Consider the following 15,359-nt stretch of genomic DNA (forward strand, 5'->3'; position numbering starts at 1 on the left):
TCTTCACCTGCTCACGTGGCTGCAGCTGCCACAGTGCAGATGCTCAGGGACATGGGCTCAAGTGCGGGAGGTGAAGGGCCGGGCTGTAGTGAAACCCTCTCTTTCCCACTGCTGTCCCCACTGCAGCCATGACCACTTGCTCTGCCTGGACGGCGGGGGTGTGAAAGGCCTGGTCATCATCCAGCTCCTCATCGCCATCGAGAAGGCCTCAGGCATCGCCACCAAGGACCTCTTTGACTGGGTGGCAGGGACCAGCACCGGGGGCATCCTGGCCCTGGCCATTCTGCACAGTGAGGGCAGCCCCCTGGGCAGTGGGGGCGGGGCAGGGTGGGGTGTGTAGACCAGCCCTTGGAGCGGGCTGAGTGTGTCTCAGATCCTTGCCCAGAGGGCCGTGGGGGAGGGCAGCACTTCTGAGCCCTTTGTGGGGCGCCTGAGGGTGTTGGGGTCCAGGGCTGGCAGGAGAAGGGCTGGGGGGTTGGGCTGGGGTTTGATGCCCCCGCCCAGCCATGGAGAACAGAACCAGGTGCCCTTCCTTTCAGTGTAGGAAGCATTTTTGTATCCGTTGCATCAGTGGCTCCTCCCCATGCCCCTGCGAGCCAGGCACCACAGGGCCTTGAAACCTGATGGAAATAAGGCAAACTATTCTGATGGCAGGTGGAGCAGATGGTCTCAGGAGTGAGGAGCCACTAAGTCACAGAATGTCAGAGCCCTACTCTGCACGCTTCATTTACCCGCTGGGAAATTGAGGCCGTAGTGGAGAGAAGTGACCCAGAGTCACAGAGGCCATCTGAGGGGTTGCTGGGACTGGGCCAGCCCCCTAGACTCCCAGCCCAGCTCTTCCCAAGGCCACAGGCCACTGGTGCAGTGTGCTTTCACTGCAGCTTCACGAAGGTGACAGGGCACTTCACTTACTGGACAGACTTCTGAGTGGGCCTTGTCTTGACTCAAGTGGGGTCTCCTTTATGGAGCTCTCGGGGCTGTGAGAGTCTGCCCTTGGGGGCCCCTCCCAGAAGAGGGCCCAGCCCCACCCCGGCAGGAGTCGTCCTCGGCCTCAGCCCCCCTGACCAGCAATCCCTGCCCTGGTTGCGGTTGGGTTCCATGCTCTCCAGCATGTCTTCCAGACCTGAAGGCACCAGGAGAGGGACCCCCTGCTTCGGGGACAGCAGTGCCTGCCAGCCAGGACTGTGCTGGGTGCTAGGGACATGGGGCTGAGCCAGGCGCATGGTCAGGTCGGGGAGGCACAGGCATCTGGGGCTCACCGTGGAAGGAGGCCATGGCCTGGCAGTCCAGGGTGTGCAGGGACGTGGAGCAGAGCCAGGCCAGGTGGCTGCTGGGAGCAGCGTCCCGTGGGCCTCTGGGAAGAGGAGGGTCTTCAGTGAGCAAGTTGCCAGGACTTGTTGCCCCAGCAGTTTACTTCATTTTGATGGTTCTCCCCATAGCCCTGTGAGGTTATAGATGGGGAAACTGAGGACCAGAGAGGGTCACCCAGTGAGTCAGAGCAGAGCCAGGACCAGGTCTCTCCCTTGGCCTCAGGGGCCCCACGGCCCCTCTCTGGTCTTTGTTCCTGTCTTCCTGAGAGGCGCCATCTCAGGGGTCTGCCTGCGCCCCATGGGGCAGGGCACAGTGGGCAGAGGTTCTAGCCTCTCCTCCACAGTGCGTCCCTCCCTTCTGCAGGGGACGTTTGTCCCCCTTCCAGGGCTTCTGTCTTCCGGGGCTATGGGAGGGATCTGAGAGGCCACCTGGTGCAGCCTCCCATGGGCAGAAGGCCCCTCTCCCCAGCCCCCTGCTGCCACCTCTGGCCAGTGAGGCCCACAGCCTGCCCCTTTGACCCTGTCTGTCCCCGGAGCCTCAGAGGACAGGGTGGGCCCTTCTGTTCCTCGACAAACAGTGGAACTAGATGTGGAAGCTTTTTCACTTTCAGGGCCCTTTTTAAAGGAAAACAGTACAAAATTATGAATGCAAAATTAAGTACAGAGCCTTGGGGCTGCTGAAGGGGGGCTTCTTCCTGTGTGGGAGGTGGCAAAGAGGGCCCGGGAGCTCCAGCTGGCTTAATCCGCCCCTCTCTGGCCTCCTCCGGCCACCACTGGCCTCTGGTGCCCGCAGCTGGCCTGGGCCCAGGCCCTCGGTCAGGCGCATGGCCCTCGTGTCACCCCCACCTCCGGCCGACCCCCTTGTTCCTAGGCAAGTCCATGGCCTACATGCGGTGCTTGTACTTCCGCATGAAGGATGAGGTGTTCCGGGGCTCGCGGCCCTATGAGTCGGGGCCCCTGGAGGAGTTCCTGAAGCGGGAGTTTGGAGAGCACACCAAGATGACGGACGTCAAGAAGCCCAAGTAAGCCTCCTGGGCGGGAGCCGGGCGCCCCTGCGCGGTTCCCTGGGGACAGGACTCCCTGCCTGGTCTCACCAAAGCTGGGGGTGATGGAGGGCAGCTGCTTCCATGTCAGCGGGGCTTCTCCCTGAGAGCACGGGTGCAGAACACCCTCCACCTGTGTGTCATGCTTTTCCACCCAAACTGCACATCCCTGGGTCAGAAGGGTCAGTTCTGGTCCACCACACTCGGGATCTTCGTGTTGAGCACAGCTCTGCCCCAGGCACTGTGTATGCACGTGGCGGTGATGCACGCGACCAGCAGGTGGGAAGGCTCCCGGTCCGGTTGGGAGATAAATCACCTGAGACGTGGCAGGCCTGCAAGGCAGCGTGCCCTCAAGAGCTTCCAGAAGAGCCTACAGCATGGCTACTTCTTTGTAGTCCTCCCTTCCCCAGAATGACTTTGTTGTCTGTCTGATGCCCGTCTCATCTGCCAGACCATGAGCTCCCTGAAGCAGGAACATGAACACCTTGTTTGTCCTGTAGCCCCAGCATCTAGCCCACGGCCTGCCCCAGCGCAGGCCATTGAAAAGTGTTCATCAACTGACCAACCATCAATGGGAGCAAGAGGGAGAAATGACTGAGGAGGAGGTAGTCAGGGAGGGCTCCCTGGAGGAAGTGAAGTACGAATGAGGCCTGGAGGGTTGGGGAAGATTTTTTTCATATTAAAGCTTGTTTTTTTTTCATTTTAAGAAGCATATATAGTCTTTTAAGAAAACTGGGAAAATACAGAGAGTAAAAAGAAGAGGAATGTGTCATCCATGATATATTAACCATAAGATAATATTTTGGAAACATTTTTGTATAATTCATCCTAGACATTTTTTTCTTTTTTTAATGGTGACATAGAACATACGTTTAGAAAAGTACATAAACCAGCTCAATAAATAATTAGAAAACAAACACCCACTTGACCACCAGCCAAGTTCGTAAGCCCCTCAAGCGTGTCCCCCACGCCCCCTCAGGGTAGCCCCTCTCCTGACCCGTGTGAAGCAGGTTTCCCGGCTGTTCCGTGCAGTTCCACTACCTGCGCGTGGAACTCTGAACAGCATGGTTTCGGCCTTGCGTGTCCCTGGGTGTGGACAGAATCGTTTGGCGTGTTCTCTCTTCTTTCCGTCAGTGTACGTCTGTCATCGTCCTCTCTGCTGTTGGGTGAGGCTGTGCAGGGTTCCGTCCTGTGACTACACCCCACGGTTTATTTCCCCGAATGCCTTCGATGGACCCTTGGGGAGTTGGGAGCTCCTACAGAGCGTGGTGGTGGACATCTGTGGACATGTTTTCTGACCCACGCGTGTCCCAGCCTCCCTGGAGTCCACGCCTAGGAGGAGAGTTGCCGAGTCTCAGGACGCGTGGCCTTAGTGCCTACATTCCGCCCAGCTGTCTTCCAAAGTGGCGGCCTCTGTTTTCACCCCCGTCAGCCAGGTCGAGAGGCCTGTTGCTCTGCATCCTGGCCAGCGTTTGATTGTCCTCAAATGTTTTTATCTTTACAAATCTTTGAGGGAGTAAGATGGTGTCTCTGCTGGTTTGAATTTTCATTTTCATGATTACTGGGAAGGTTGAACACCTTTTCCAATATTTAAAGGCCGTTTGAATTTCTTCTTTTGTAAAGTTCCTCTTCAAATGTTTTGCCTATTTTTGGCAAAATTGGGTTGTGTGATTTTGGAGTTAGGAGTCTTCTCTTAATAATCTTTTTTATATTTTGAAAACTAGTCCTTTGATGAGTATATAGATTTGAAATCTTTTCTCCCACTCCCTGCCTTGTCTTTTCACTCTGTGGCGTTTTGTAATAAGCGGATGTTCTTGAAGTGATAGAGTTTAGAAATGTTTCCATCTTGTAGTTTGTACTTTTCACGTCCATTCAAGAACCCTTCCCTATCCTGGGGCAGGAGCCATTTTCCTGTGTCAGGTCCGAAAGCTCTCTGGATCTGCCTTTCCTGTTTCGGTCTTTTATCAACCTCGAATTGGTTTTTGTATCAGGAGCGATCCAATTTCATGTTTCCACCTGAATAACCGGTCTCCCAGCCTCATCTGTGAAGTCTGGCTCTCCCTCGCCGCCTGGAGGCCTCCCTCCCTCACGGTGGGTCAAGGGCCCTTGCTCGGGTCTGTTGCTGGCTGAGCTCTGTTCCGTGGGCTGGACGTCTGTGCCTGTGCCCAGAGCCCAGAGCCCTAACTCCACAGGGTTCCAGTAAGTCCTGGTGTCGGGGGCAGCCGGGCCTCCCACCTTGTCCTCCTTCACGAGGACCGTGGCTAATCTTGGAGGCCCTGTAGACGAGTGGTTAAGAGCATGCACCCTGTAGCCTTTTCTTCTCGAAAGTGGGAATAATATACCACCTGCTCCCTGGGGTTTTCGTGAGGAGTAAAAAAATTATTATTTATAAAGCACCTAAAAGGCTTCCATATAAATTGTAGAATCAGATGTCAAATTCTACAGAAAATCAAATCCTGGTGGGATTTTGGTTGAGATTACATTGAATCTGTCAGTTTATTTGGGGGAGAATTGACATCTGAAAACACTGAATCTTCAGTTAGAGAACTTAGTAAAATATCCCATTTGTTCAGAGTTTCTCAGTACAGTTTTATGGTTTTATCTGTAGAGATCTTACGCATCTGTTGTTTTTATCTGTTTAGGTATTTCATGTGTTTTGTGCTACTGTAAATAATACATTTTTAAACATTTTGTTTTCTAACTGTAGCTGGTGTTTAGAAATACCATTTGTTTATTTACTTTAAAATTTTTAATTGTGGTAAAATACACATCACATGAAATTTACCATCTTAACCTTTTTTTTGGTGAGGAAGATTGTCCCTGAGCTAACGTCTGTGCCAGTTTTCCTCTTTTTGTATGTGGGACACTGCCACGGCGTGGCTTGATTAGCAGTATGTAGGTCTGCGCCCAGGATCTGCACCTGCAAACCCCGAGCCGCCAAAGCAGAGTGCGAACTTGACCACTCTGCCCCGGGCCAGCCCCCCATCTTAACCATTTGTAAGTGTACGGTTTAGTGGCGATAACTGTATTTACACTGGTGTGTAAGTGATCTCCTGAACTCTTCCATCTTGCAGAACTGAAACTCTTGCACCCGTTAGACAACTCCCCATCCCCTCCCCACAGCCCCCGGCGACCGCCATCCTACTTTCTGTCTCTGAGTTTCACTGCACTGAGCACCTCATGGAAGTGGAATCGGACAGTGTCTGTCTTTGTGTCTGGCTCTTTTCACTGAGCATAATGCCCTCAAGGTTCATCTGGGTTGTAGCGCGTGTCAGAAGTTCCTTCCTTTTTAAGGCCGAAGAATATTCCATTATATGTCTGTACCACACTGTGTCTATCCCTTCGTCTGTCGATGGACGTGTGCGCCGTTTCCACCTTTTGGCTGCTGTGCACACGGGTGCACGACGTCTGCTCGAGTCCCTGCTGTCCGTTCCTGGTGCCTATGCAGAGAGAATTCTGATGGGCTCAGTTTGCTAAGATTTAGTGCAGGATTTTGCATCCATGCTCATGAGTGAGCTTGATCTTTGTTTCCCCATTTGGGGATTGCTGGGTTTTGGTTTTGGGGGAGTATTTCCTCTTTTGGTGTTTTCTGGAAGAGTTAGTATAATAGTGAGTTTACTTTTTCCTTGGATTTTTGGAGAGTCCGCCAGTGAAGTGCTCTCCGCCTGGCGTCTGCTTGAGGGACAGTTTTCGATGATGGGATTAATTTCTTTGACAGTTCTAAGACTGTTAGGGTTTCTAAGTGTCTTTTTGAGTTGGTTTTGGTTTTGTTTCTCTGGGAACGTGTCCATTTGATCAGATCTTCAAATTCACTCGCGTAGAGTCGTTGGCAATATTCTCTTACTCTCTCCCAGCGTCTGCATCATCGCTTGTCATGCCCCTTTTCATTCCCCGTATTTCCGCCACCTGTTTTCTTCCTGATCAGTCTAGTCGCAGGCTTCTCAATTGGGTTAGTCTTTCAGAAAACCAGTCAGCTCTCTATTGTATGTATTCTGTTTCATTAAATTTCTGCTCTTATCTTTATTCCTTCTTGTACTTTCTTTGGGTTTACTTGACTGTTCTTTTTTAAACTTGTTGAAATAAATGTTTTGCTCATTGATTTTCAGCCTTTTTTCTGTTCTACTGGATATGTGTATATATTATATATGCACGTAGCTGTATGTGTGGGTAATCTAAACATTTTCCTCTCCGTACTGCTTTAATTATATCCTGTAAGCAGATTTATGATTGTTTGGTTCAAAATATTTTCTAATTTTCATTATAACTTTTTTAACTATAGGTTATTAAAGTGCATTTCTCAGTTTCTAAACTTAGGGGATTTTCTAGTTATATTTTTCTTATTAATTGCTTTGTGGCCAAAGGACATGCTCTATATGATTTTGGTGCTTTAAAATTTGTCAGGACCTGGTTTGTGGCCTTTATAGTCAGTTTTTGTGCATGCCCCATGTGTAATTTAGAAGAATATGGATTCTGCATTTGTTGGGTGCCAAGTTCTATACATGTTGATTAAGGCGTATTGGCTAGGAATGTTGTTTAAAATTTCCAAATCTTCCATATCCTTACTAGTTTTTGTCGACTTCTGTCAATTATTGAGAGTGATAGGTTGAAATCTCCTACTCTGGGAATTTTTGCCTTTTCGCCCTTTAGTTCTGTCAATTTTTCTTTTAATATTTTGACACCATGCTAATAAGTGCATAGAAATTTACATTTTTGTGTTTTTTTTTTCTGGTGACTGGAATCTTCTATTATTAGGAAGCAGCCCTCTTTGTCTCTAGGGATGCTTTTTGTTTTAAAGCCTGTTTGTCTGATATTAATGGAGTCATCCCAGCTTTCTTTGGTTCTATTTCCATGGTATATCGGTACTTGTTTTTTCCTCCCAGCTTCTGGAAGCCTGTGTTTTAGATGTATCTCTCATAAATAGCCCATAGTTGGATTTGTTCTTTGTCTAATCTGTCACTTTTTCTTTTTACCTGGAGCATTTAGTCCATTTATAGATTTTTAATGTGTAGTAATATATTCATTTAATTTAACTACTTAGTTAAGTCTGGTTTAGCTGATTGGTTTGACTCCAGAACCTAGTTAGTCTAATAGTTTATATGGCTGGTCCATTTATATTTACATAATTACTGGTATATTTGGGATGATATATGCCATCCTATTTTGTTCTGCATTTCTTTTTCTCTTTCTCACCTTCTTTTGGAATTACTGAATAGTTTTAATCATTACATCCCACCCCCCACCCCCCCCACCCAGTAGTTTGAACTCTATGCACTCATTTCTTTTTTTTTAGTGCATGCTTAACTTATAACAGCCTAAATTTAATTGATACCATTATCTTCCCCTCAGATGATAAAGGATTTTAAAATACTTTAATTCCATGTTTCTTTCCCATCTTATCTATAACTGTTTTCCCATATTTTAAATCAATCTTGTTTTTTAAGCCTCACAAGACATTATTTTATTTATTTTTTTTTTTTGAGGAAGATTAGCCCTGAGCTAACATCCGCCACCAATCCTCCTCTTTTTGCTGAGGAAGACTGGTCCTGAGCTAACATCCATGCCCATCTTCCTCTACTTTATATGTGGGGCGCCTACCACAGCATGGCTTGCCAAGCAGTGCCATGTCCACACCCAGGATCCAAACCGGCGAACCCCCAGCCGCCTAAGCAGAACGTGTGAACTTAACCACTGCGCCACCAGCTGGCCCTATTATTATTTTTTGAAGTTGGCTTTCATTTAGTTTTAGCCAGTGGTGTGCTGGTAAACCAAATCTTGAGGGAAAGAAGCCCAGATTTGTAGTGTTTGCCAATTCCCATGGCATAAATACTTCCACCATGGTCGGTTTTAAGCTACCAACAGCTTAACAACCAGCTCTGAGATTTAGCAATAGGTTCTTAAGGCCAGTCTGAGCTGGCTGCAGCACACCGTTGGGTATGGATGTGTGTGTGTGTATGTGCACGCGGATGCATATGCGTATGTGTATGTATATGTGTGTCACCTCTTTGCTCTGCATTCTTTCTTGCATCTCAGACTTTCATCTGTGACCACTTTCCTTCTCCCAAAGGACATTCTTTTGACTTTCCCTTAGAGAGGGTCTGCTGATGGTGAATTCTCCACCAGCAGAATTGTTTGAAAATAGTTTTATTTTACTCTTATTCTTGCTGGGTATAGAATTCTAGGCTGGTGATTTTCTTACAGGACATGCAAGATATCATGCTATCATCTTTTAGCTTCCATTGTTGCACTTGCAAAGTCACTTTCAATCTGTTACTCCTTCGAAAGCAATGGGTCTTTTTTCTGTGGATGTTTTTGTTTATTTGTTCCTTTGTTTTTGGTGCTCTACAGTTGTTCTATGATATATCTAGATGTGAGTTCCTTCTAATTTATCCTGCTTGGGAATTGGTGGTCTTCTTAAGTGTTTAGATTGGTGCCTTTCTTCCGTTCTGGAAACCTGAGTCATTATCTCTTCAACCCTTGCCTCTTCCTAATTTCCTCTCACCTCTCTTCTGGACCATTAAACATATGTTAGATTTTGTGTATCTTCCATGTCTTTTAACTTCTCCTGTATGTTCTCTCATTTTCTCTCTCTGTGGTTGCATTCTGGTTAATTTCTTCTTACTTGTTTTCCAGTTCACTAATTCTCTCTTTAGCTTTATCTAATTTTTCCTTTTAACCCATCCATTGAGTTTCATATTCTCTTGTATTTTTAAAAAATTCCTAGGGGCTGGCCCCGTGGCCGAGTGGTTAAGTCTGTGCGCTCCGCTGCAGGTGGCCCAGTGTTTCGTTGGTCCGAATCCTGGGCACGGACATGGCACTGCTCATCGGACCACGCTGAGGCAGCGTCCCACATGCTACAACTAGAAGGACCCACAACGAAGAATATACAACTATGTACTGGGGGGCTTTGGGGAGAAAAAGGAAAAAACAAAATCTTTAAAAAAAAAAAATTCCTAGAAGTACTCTTTGGTTCTTCTTCAAATCTTCTAGGTCATTGCTTATAGTTCCCTATTCCCTGAAGATATTATCAAGCTTGCCTTTGATGTCGTTACACATTGTAAGCACAGCTGTTTTATAATCTTTGTTTGAGGATTCAGCTATGTGCAGTCTGTGTAGGTATGTTTTGCTGTTTATGTTGGTTTAAGCTGGTTCTCGTTCATGGTGTTTTATTTCATTGTGTGTGCCCCCACACTTTTCTTTTGAACTGTGTAGTGGTGTTCCTCAGTGTTGAAAAATAATATGCGCAGTTTCTGTGAGGCCCAGAATGACAGTATCTTTCTTCAGAGTGTCTTGTGTTGTCTCTTCCGGGTACCTAGGCACACTGCCATCTGGGGCCACTGTAACTGAGTTCTTGGCATGAAGGTTTTGAAACTCCCCCCAGGTGATGTGAAATTAGACTGAAAATTCACTGGAGGGTTAGTTTGTGGTTATACATTTTCAGGGATTTTTTTTTCTACCTCCTTTGTCCAATGGCAATTTTCCTTGCAGCCTCTAGGGGTAGGAAAGGGGCAGGTTTATTTCTGGTTCACCCTTATCCAAGAGTGTAGCTCTTAGGCGTCCCAATCTAATGTGGGGGTCACCCATTAGACCCTAACATTGGCTGGGCCCGGGGCTTTGACTTTTCCCCCCGGTCCCTTGAGGCCATCAGCACTGAGGTTCAGATTTCCTGAGTTTGGTGTCTGCCTTCAGGTCCCAGCAGGGTCTGTGTTCCATTTACCCCTCTGGGTTCTTCCTTTTCCTCAGGGTTTACCCTCATCTGTCCTTTCTGTCTTGGCAGGTTTCTATGCTTTTAAAAATATTTTTTAAAAGATTTTTTCCAGCATTTAATTTTTGGTTCAGTGGGAAAGTTGTTGAAATAACCTCTCCGCAATATTCCCAGAAGTGGAAAACTAATCTTTTTTCCCTAGGTTGAGTGTTTTGTTCCCTTTCTTTTGTATTTTTCTTGATGACATCACAAATACATTTCTGTGTTGCCCTGAAGTCCTCGCCAGCATAACTTTGAAAGGCTGCAAAACATCCCATTGCTTCCTTACCCCTTCTGTTCTTGCCATTTAGATGGGTTCATTTTTCACTATAATAAATTACACCGCAACAAATAGCCTTGTACAAGAAGCTTCCAGTTGTAGCTAAGATTATTCTTTTAGGACAGATTTTCCGAAATGGAATTCCCAGATCAGGGAGCCAGGGTCTTAATACATACTAGTTTCCGAGGGGGCTGTGCCCGTCTCCACTCCCGCAGTATTTGAGGATGTCGCATCTCTCAAGACAAGTAGGAGTCGTCTTTAATAGGTTTGTAGACGGACAGGTGGAACACTGAAGACGTATCAAGGTGACACGGTAGAAAGTCTCCTCCACTCCTGTCCCGGGGCTGCAGCCCCCAGCGGCCCCCGCCGCAGAGGCAGCGCAATGTTGCAGGTGCCGCCCGGGGCCCTTCCAGAGCTAGCCTCTGACCAAGCAGATAGGTACACAGGTTTCTTCGGGTTTTGTTTTTAAATAAATGGGGGCATACGAAACACTGAACCGTGCTTTTCCACTTAGCCATGGGTCTTGGTGCTCGCTGCCTGTCAGTCCCTGCAGCCTTCCTTGGTCGTTCTGACACAGACCGCTGTTGGGGAGCCGCGCTGCCAGGGCCCGTCCGCGGCGGGCGTGTCAGTTGTCTCCAGTCGTTTGCTTTAACAGCCGATGCTGCTCAGCCTGTGCGTGCCCACCCCCCGCGTGTGAGAGCGTCTTAGGACGAGTTCCCAGAAGTGGGATCGCTGGGTCTAAGGATCAGGCCACTGGCAGTTTGAATGAAGATTGCCAGAGCTGGGCTGCGAGGGGGTCGGGGAGTGACCTCAGCCGTCTGCTCTTTGTTTTTCCCCAGGGTGATGCTGACGGGGACGCTGTCGGACCGGCAGCCCGCTGAACTTCACCTCTTCCGGAATTACGAGGCTCCGGAGTGTGTGCGGGAGCCTCGGTTCAGCCAGAATATTAACCTGAAGCCTCCAACGCAGCCCTCAGGTTAAACCACGTTTGATGATCTGTGGTGATTGGCCGAGAGGTTGCAGGGTGGCGGGGGACGTCGTGGGCTTGCCACCAGGCACACCCTGCCCACCACCATCCCACCCACTGGCCTGATCTTCTCTCAGGAGTCTTTATCAGCTGAGGGAGGCAGGGCTGGGGAGCCGTCAGGACTCAGGCTGGCCCGGGGAGCCTCAGCCACACCCTGCCGTCCACCAGGCCAGCGGGGCCAGATGGCATGGCCTTGTCGGTCCTGCTGCTGAGCAGTTCTGAGCCTCTCCCTCTTCCCGCAGACCCGCCCCCCGACACACACACACACCAAGATCTGAAGCATGCGGGTTTCATACCAGTCCCTTGTGCCACTGGGCCACCCTCCTTCCCCACCCCCAGACCAGCTGGTGTGGCGGGCAGCCCGAAGCAGTGGGGCAGCCCCCACCTACTTCCGGCCCAACGGGCGCTTCCTGGATGGCGGGCTGCTAGCCAACAACCCCACGCTGGACGCCATGACCGAGATCCATGAGTACAACCAGGACCTGATCCGCAAGGTGAGAGCCACCTCAGGTCAGAGGGGATGTGAGTGCCCACTGCAGCCACCCCTGTTTCAGCAAGTGTTCCTAAGGATTGACTCCAGTTTATGTGTTTATTCATTTGTGCACTCACAGCAATTTTACCTCACTCTTGACCCTGCTTGATTGGCGGCGTCTGCCTGAAGCACTGTGCTAAGAGGGATTCTGAGGCCCAATGTAGACTGAGTGGTGAAGAGTGTTATGGTCACTTAACAGTGTCTGCTGTGAGTGGGGAGGGCAGCACGTGTACCAGTACATGCCAGTCCCAGTGTTAACCCCTGTGCCCAGCCTGGGCACACACGCCTGCCCTTAAGGAGCTCACATCCAGGGCAGACAGTCTGTGCACAAGGACATGCCCCTCCAAGTGCCTCGGGTGCTATGACAGAGGACTGGGCAGGGGCCCAGGAGGTGGATCACCTCTGCTGAGCGGCCGGGGGCTCAGAAAGGGCTCACAGAGGAGGGGACCCCATCCTGTGGCCTCTGGGGAGAGGGCAGTGCAGAGTCCATGATCTAGAGGAAGAGAAGTGGCCCTCAGCCCGAGGAGCTTAGCGCAGAGGCGGCTGAGGCCCCACATGCTGGGAGAGGCAGTGCAGTGCAGTGGTGTGAGCTCGGGCCCAGGAGCAACTTGGCCTCCGGGTTTGAGTCCTGGCTCTGCCTGGGCTTTGCTTCAGCCCCTGCAGGGGCTGCCGACGCTACCTGCCTGGGGCCCCTTGTGAGGCTCCCACGCGCTCTTATCTGTATGGGGTTAGGGTCAGTGCCTGCCCCCAAGCATGCTGTAAGCTTGCTGGCTGTCCTTATCACTGTGGTCATCATGAAGCCCCAGATGCAGGGGCTCGGCAGTGGGAGAGGCGAGTGCCCTCTAGGGGCCAGATGGGGCATGGTGGGCTGCCTGGAGAAGGAGGGACATGGTGAGAGACTGGGATGGGGACGGCTCCTGGGAAGATACAAGCCACCTCCCCTTGTGGATGGGGAGCCCGGGTAGGAGTGGCTCACCAAGGTCGCCCAACAGATTGGCAGCAGAGCATGTTCTGGAGCAAAGGGGAGAGGCAGCGCAGGCTGTGCTCCTGCCCCAGGAGGCCTGTCCCCCCATCACGCTCCCCCAGGGCCCCAACCAGCGGCTCTCACCCCTGGGTGCCCCTAACCATGGAAAGGTCCACCCAGGGGAAGGTTCTCCAACCACCCCTGTCCTGTTCCCAACAGGGCCAGGACAGCAAGGTGAAGAAGCTCTCAGTCGTCGTCTCTCTGGGGACAGGGAGGTCCCCGCAGGTGCCCGTGACCTGTGTGGATGTCTTCCGTCCCAGCAACCCCTGGGAACTGGCCAAGACTGTTTTTGGGGCCAAGGAACTGGGCAAGATGGTGGTGGACTGTGTGAGTCTGGGCCCCTCCCCAGGCCCCCTTCCCTCAGGGTCTCAGCCCCAGGGTGACACCTTCATCCTCTTTCTGGGGGCCCCTGGCTGTCGAGGAGGCTCTGTAAAGCCTCTTCAGCCAGCTCAGTGTTGGGGGGGGGGTCCCTGATTCAGTCTCAGTGCTGGCAGGGACCCTACAGCAGGGCATTTCAAGTGTCTTGTACCTATGGATCCCTTCCTTCAAACACAGCCCCATGTGGAAGCCCAGAAGGTCAGATGGACAAGAGCTGCAGGGGGCGGGGGACGCGGGGGCCTGTCCACTCAGCCCCGCCCCCCCATGCTCAGTGACCCTGAACGGGCACTGCTGAGCCACCGGTGAAAACCACAGACTGTGCCCCTCTGATTGCACAGCTGGGACATCGCCGCAGCCCAAGGAGGGGACTCGCCCAGTCTCTCTACTGCTGGGTGGCTAAGCCAGACTAGACCCTGGGGATCCCAGGAAGGGACCGTGGGTGCCGTGGGTGCTGGGTGCTCACAGGGGCTGCTTCTCGCCAGTGCACAGATCCAGATGGGCGGGCCGTGGACCGCGCCCGGGCCTGGTGCGAGATGGTCGGCATCCAGTACTTCAGGTGAGGGCTTGGCCAACACTGGCCCCCGGGCCCCAGCCCCACGCCCTGGCCTGACCGGACCTGGCGACCTTCCCCACCTCAGCCCAGGGCATGGCCTTCCCTTTCCCCAAGTCCTAGCTCTTGTCTTCTGCCTGGGCCTAGCGTCTTGGGTGACCCCTCCTCCTTGACCTGGACAGATTGAACCCCCAGCTGGGGACGGATATCATGCTGGACGAGATCAACGACTCGGTGCTGGTCAACGCCCTCTGGGAGACAGAGGTCTACATCCATGAGCACCGGGAGCAGTTCCAGAAGCTCATCCAGCTGCTGCTCTCGCCGTGAGGCCACCAAGCCCCCAGCCGCCCCCACCCCACCCACCTGCCCAGCCCCTGCTGGGGAGGCCTGGCGAGCTGGTCAGGGCTGGGCCCAGGCAGCTCCATGTCCACAGACCGGCCTCAGAGGGGCCAGGCTTCCTGCCCGAGGCTGCTCCTGAGGCCTCTCTCCCCTCGGTCCCCACCTTCTGGCACTTTTTGTCATTCCAGGCTTACAAAGCCTAGAGCCTCACTCTGGCCTCTCCCTGACTGCCAAGGACAACTGACTCTCAGGCCCGTTGCCCTGTCGGCTCTAACACTAAGGGCGCCCGGGCCTGTCCCCAGCCCTGCCTTGCCCAAGCCCGGCCTCCCAGAGGGCCCTGGGCTCTTCTAGATCCCCGGGGGAGTGCAGCGACCCCTGCCACCCTCTGCCCTCTTCCCTGGGAGCAGGGCTGAAGCAGGGGCTGTCGCCCACCCCGTCAGCAGGGGAAACCCAGGCTCCAGGAGTTGGAGCCCCATTCGACTTTGCTCCTCAACACACGCCCAGCCACCTGCACCCCTCAGAGCTGCCCCACCCCGCGAGCTCTCCTCAGCTCTCAAAGGTCACTCCTATGACTTAAGTTATTTTTCCCGACAGGACGTGGTTTATGATGGGGAGGGGCGCCAGGGGCTGCCTGCAAACTGTGAAATAAACTGTCTGATCCCAGGTCGCCTGTGTTGTGTGCACTGTTGTGTGAGTGCCCGCTCCCTCCCACCAGCACCCTCAGCCTTGACCTTCAGCTTTGACTGTCATCCTCCTGTGCCTCCTCGCACAGATGCTGTTTCTTGGGCTCCCCGGAGTGGGGACACCTCTTCTCTTCTCCAGGCCTCCCCAAATCAGGCCTGTGAGGGTGTTCAGAGGTGGCAGCCAGGCCCACCTGGCCCACGGTGTGGGGCAAGGGAGAGCCCCATTTGCCGAGGGAGAGGACAAGACCCAGAGAGGGCAGGCTGCTCAGGCCAACCACACAGCAAGTGAGCAGGGCCAAGGTTTGCCCCCAGGTCTGTGCGACTCCAGGGTTTGTGCTGTCCCCTCTCCGGCAGGCGGAGGAGCTGGGCGGGCAGCAGCGGACATGGGCACCTTGGCCCTCAAGGTGCAGGGCTGAAGGGCTCAGGGTAGAGCGAGGCCTGAGCAGAGTGAC

At 52.1% G+C, this 15,359-nt stretch overlaps 1 protein-coding gene across 11 annotated transcripts in view; it reads left to right on the forward strand.

Annotated features, from left to right (window-relative positions):
* The window catches only part of PLA2G6 (phospholipase A2 group VI), a 55,693-nt gene extending 40,804 nt beyond the window's left edge, over positions 1-14,889 (forward strand). For 10 of the 11 annotated variants that reach the window (XM_046646651.1, XM_046646660.1, XM_046646659.1 and 7 more), the window contains 7 exons: positions 127-290; positions 2,182-2,332; positions 11,214-11,350; positions 11,741-11,895; positions 13,117-13,284; positions 13,818-13,891; positions 14,068-14,889. In XM_046646651.1, the coding sequence (XP_046502607.1) occupies positions 127-290; positions 2,182-2,332; positions 11,214-11,350; positions 11,741-11,895; positions 13,117-13,284; positions 13,818-13,891; positions 14,068-14,212 (994 nt within the window). In that variant the 3' untranslated portion in view covers positions 14,213-14,889. Of the gene's footprint in view, positions 1-126; positions 291-2,181; positions 2,333-11,213; positions 11,351-11,643; positions 11,896-13,116; positions 13,285-13,817; positions 13,892-14,067 lie in introns of those variants that run through there. The other variant, XM_046646661.1, reaches the window with a different exon arrangement.
* Positions 14,890-15,359: the final 470 nt, after the last annotated feature.

This window comes from Equus quagga, chromosome 19 (assembly GCF_021613505.1).
Source record: "Equus quagga isolate Etosha38 chromosome 19, UCLA_HA_Equagga_1.0, whole genome shotgun sequence".
Taxonomy (NCBI): Eukaryota; Metazoa; Chordata; class Mammalia; order Perissodactyla; family Equidae; genus Equus; species Equus quagga.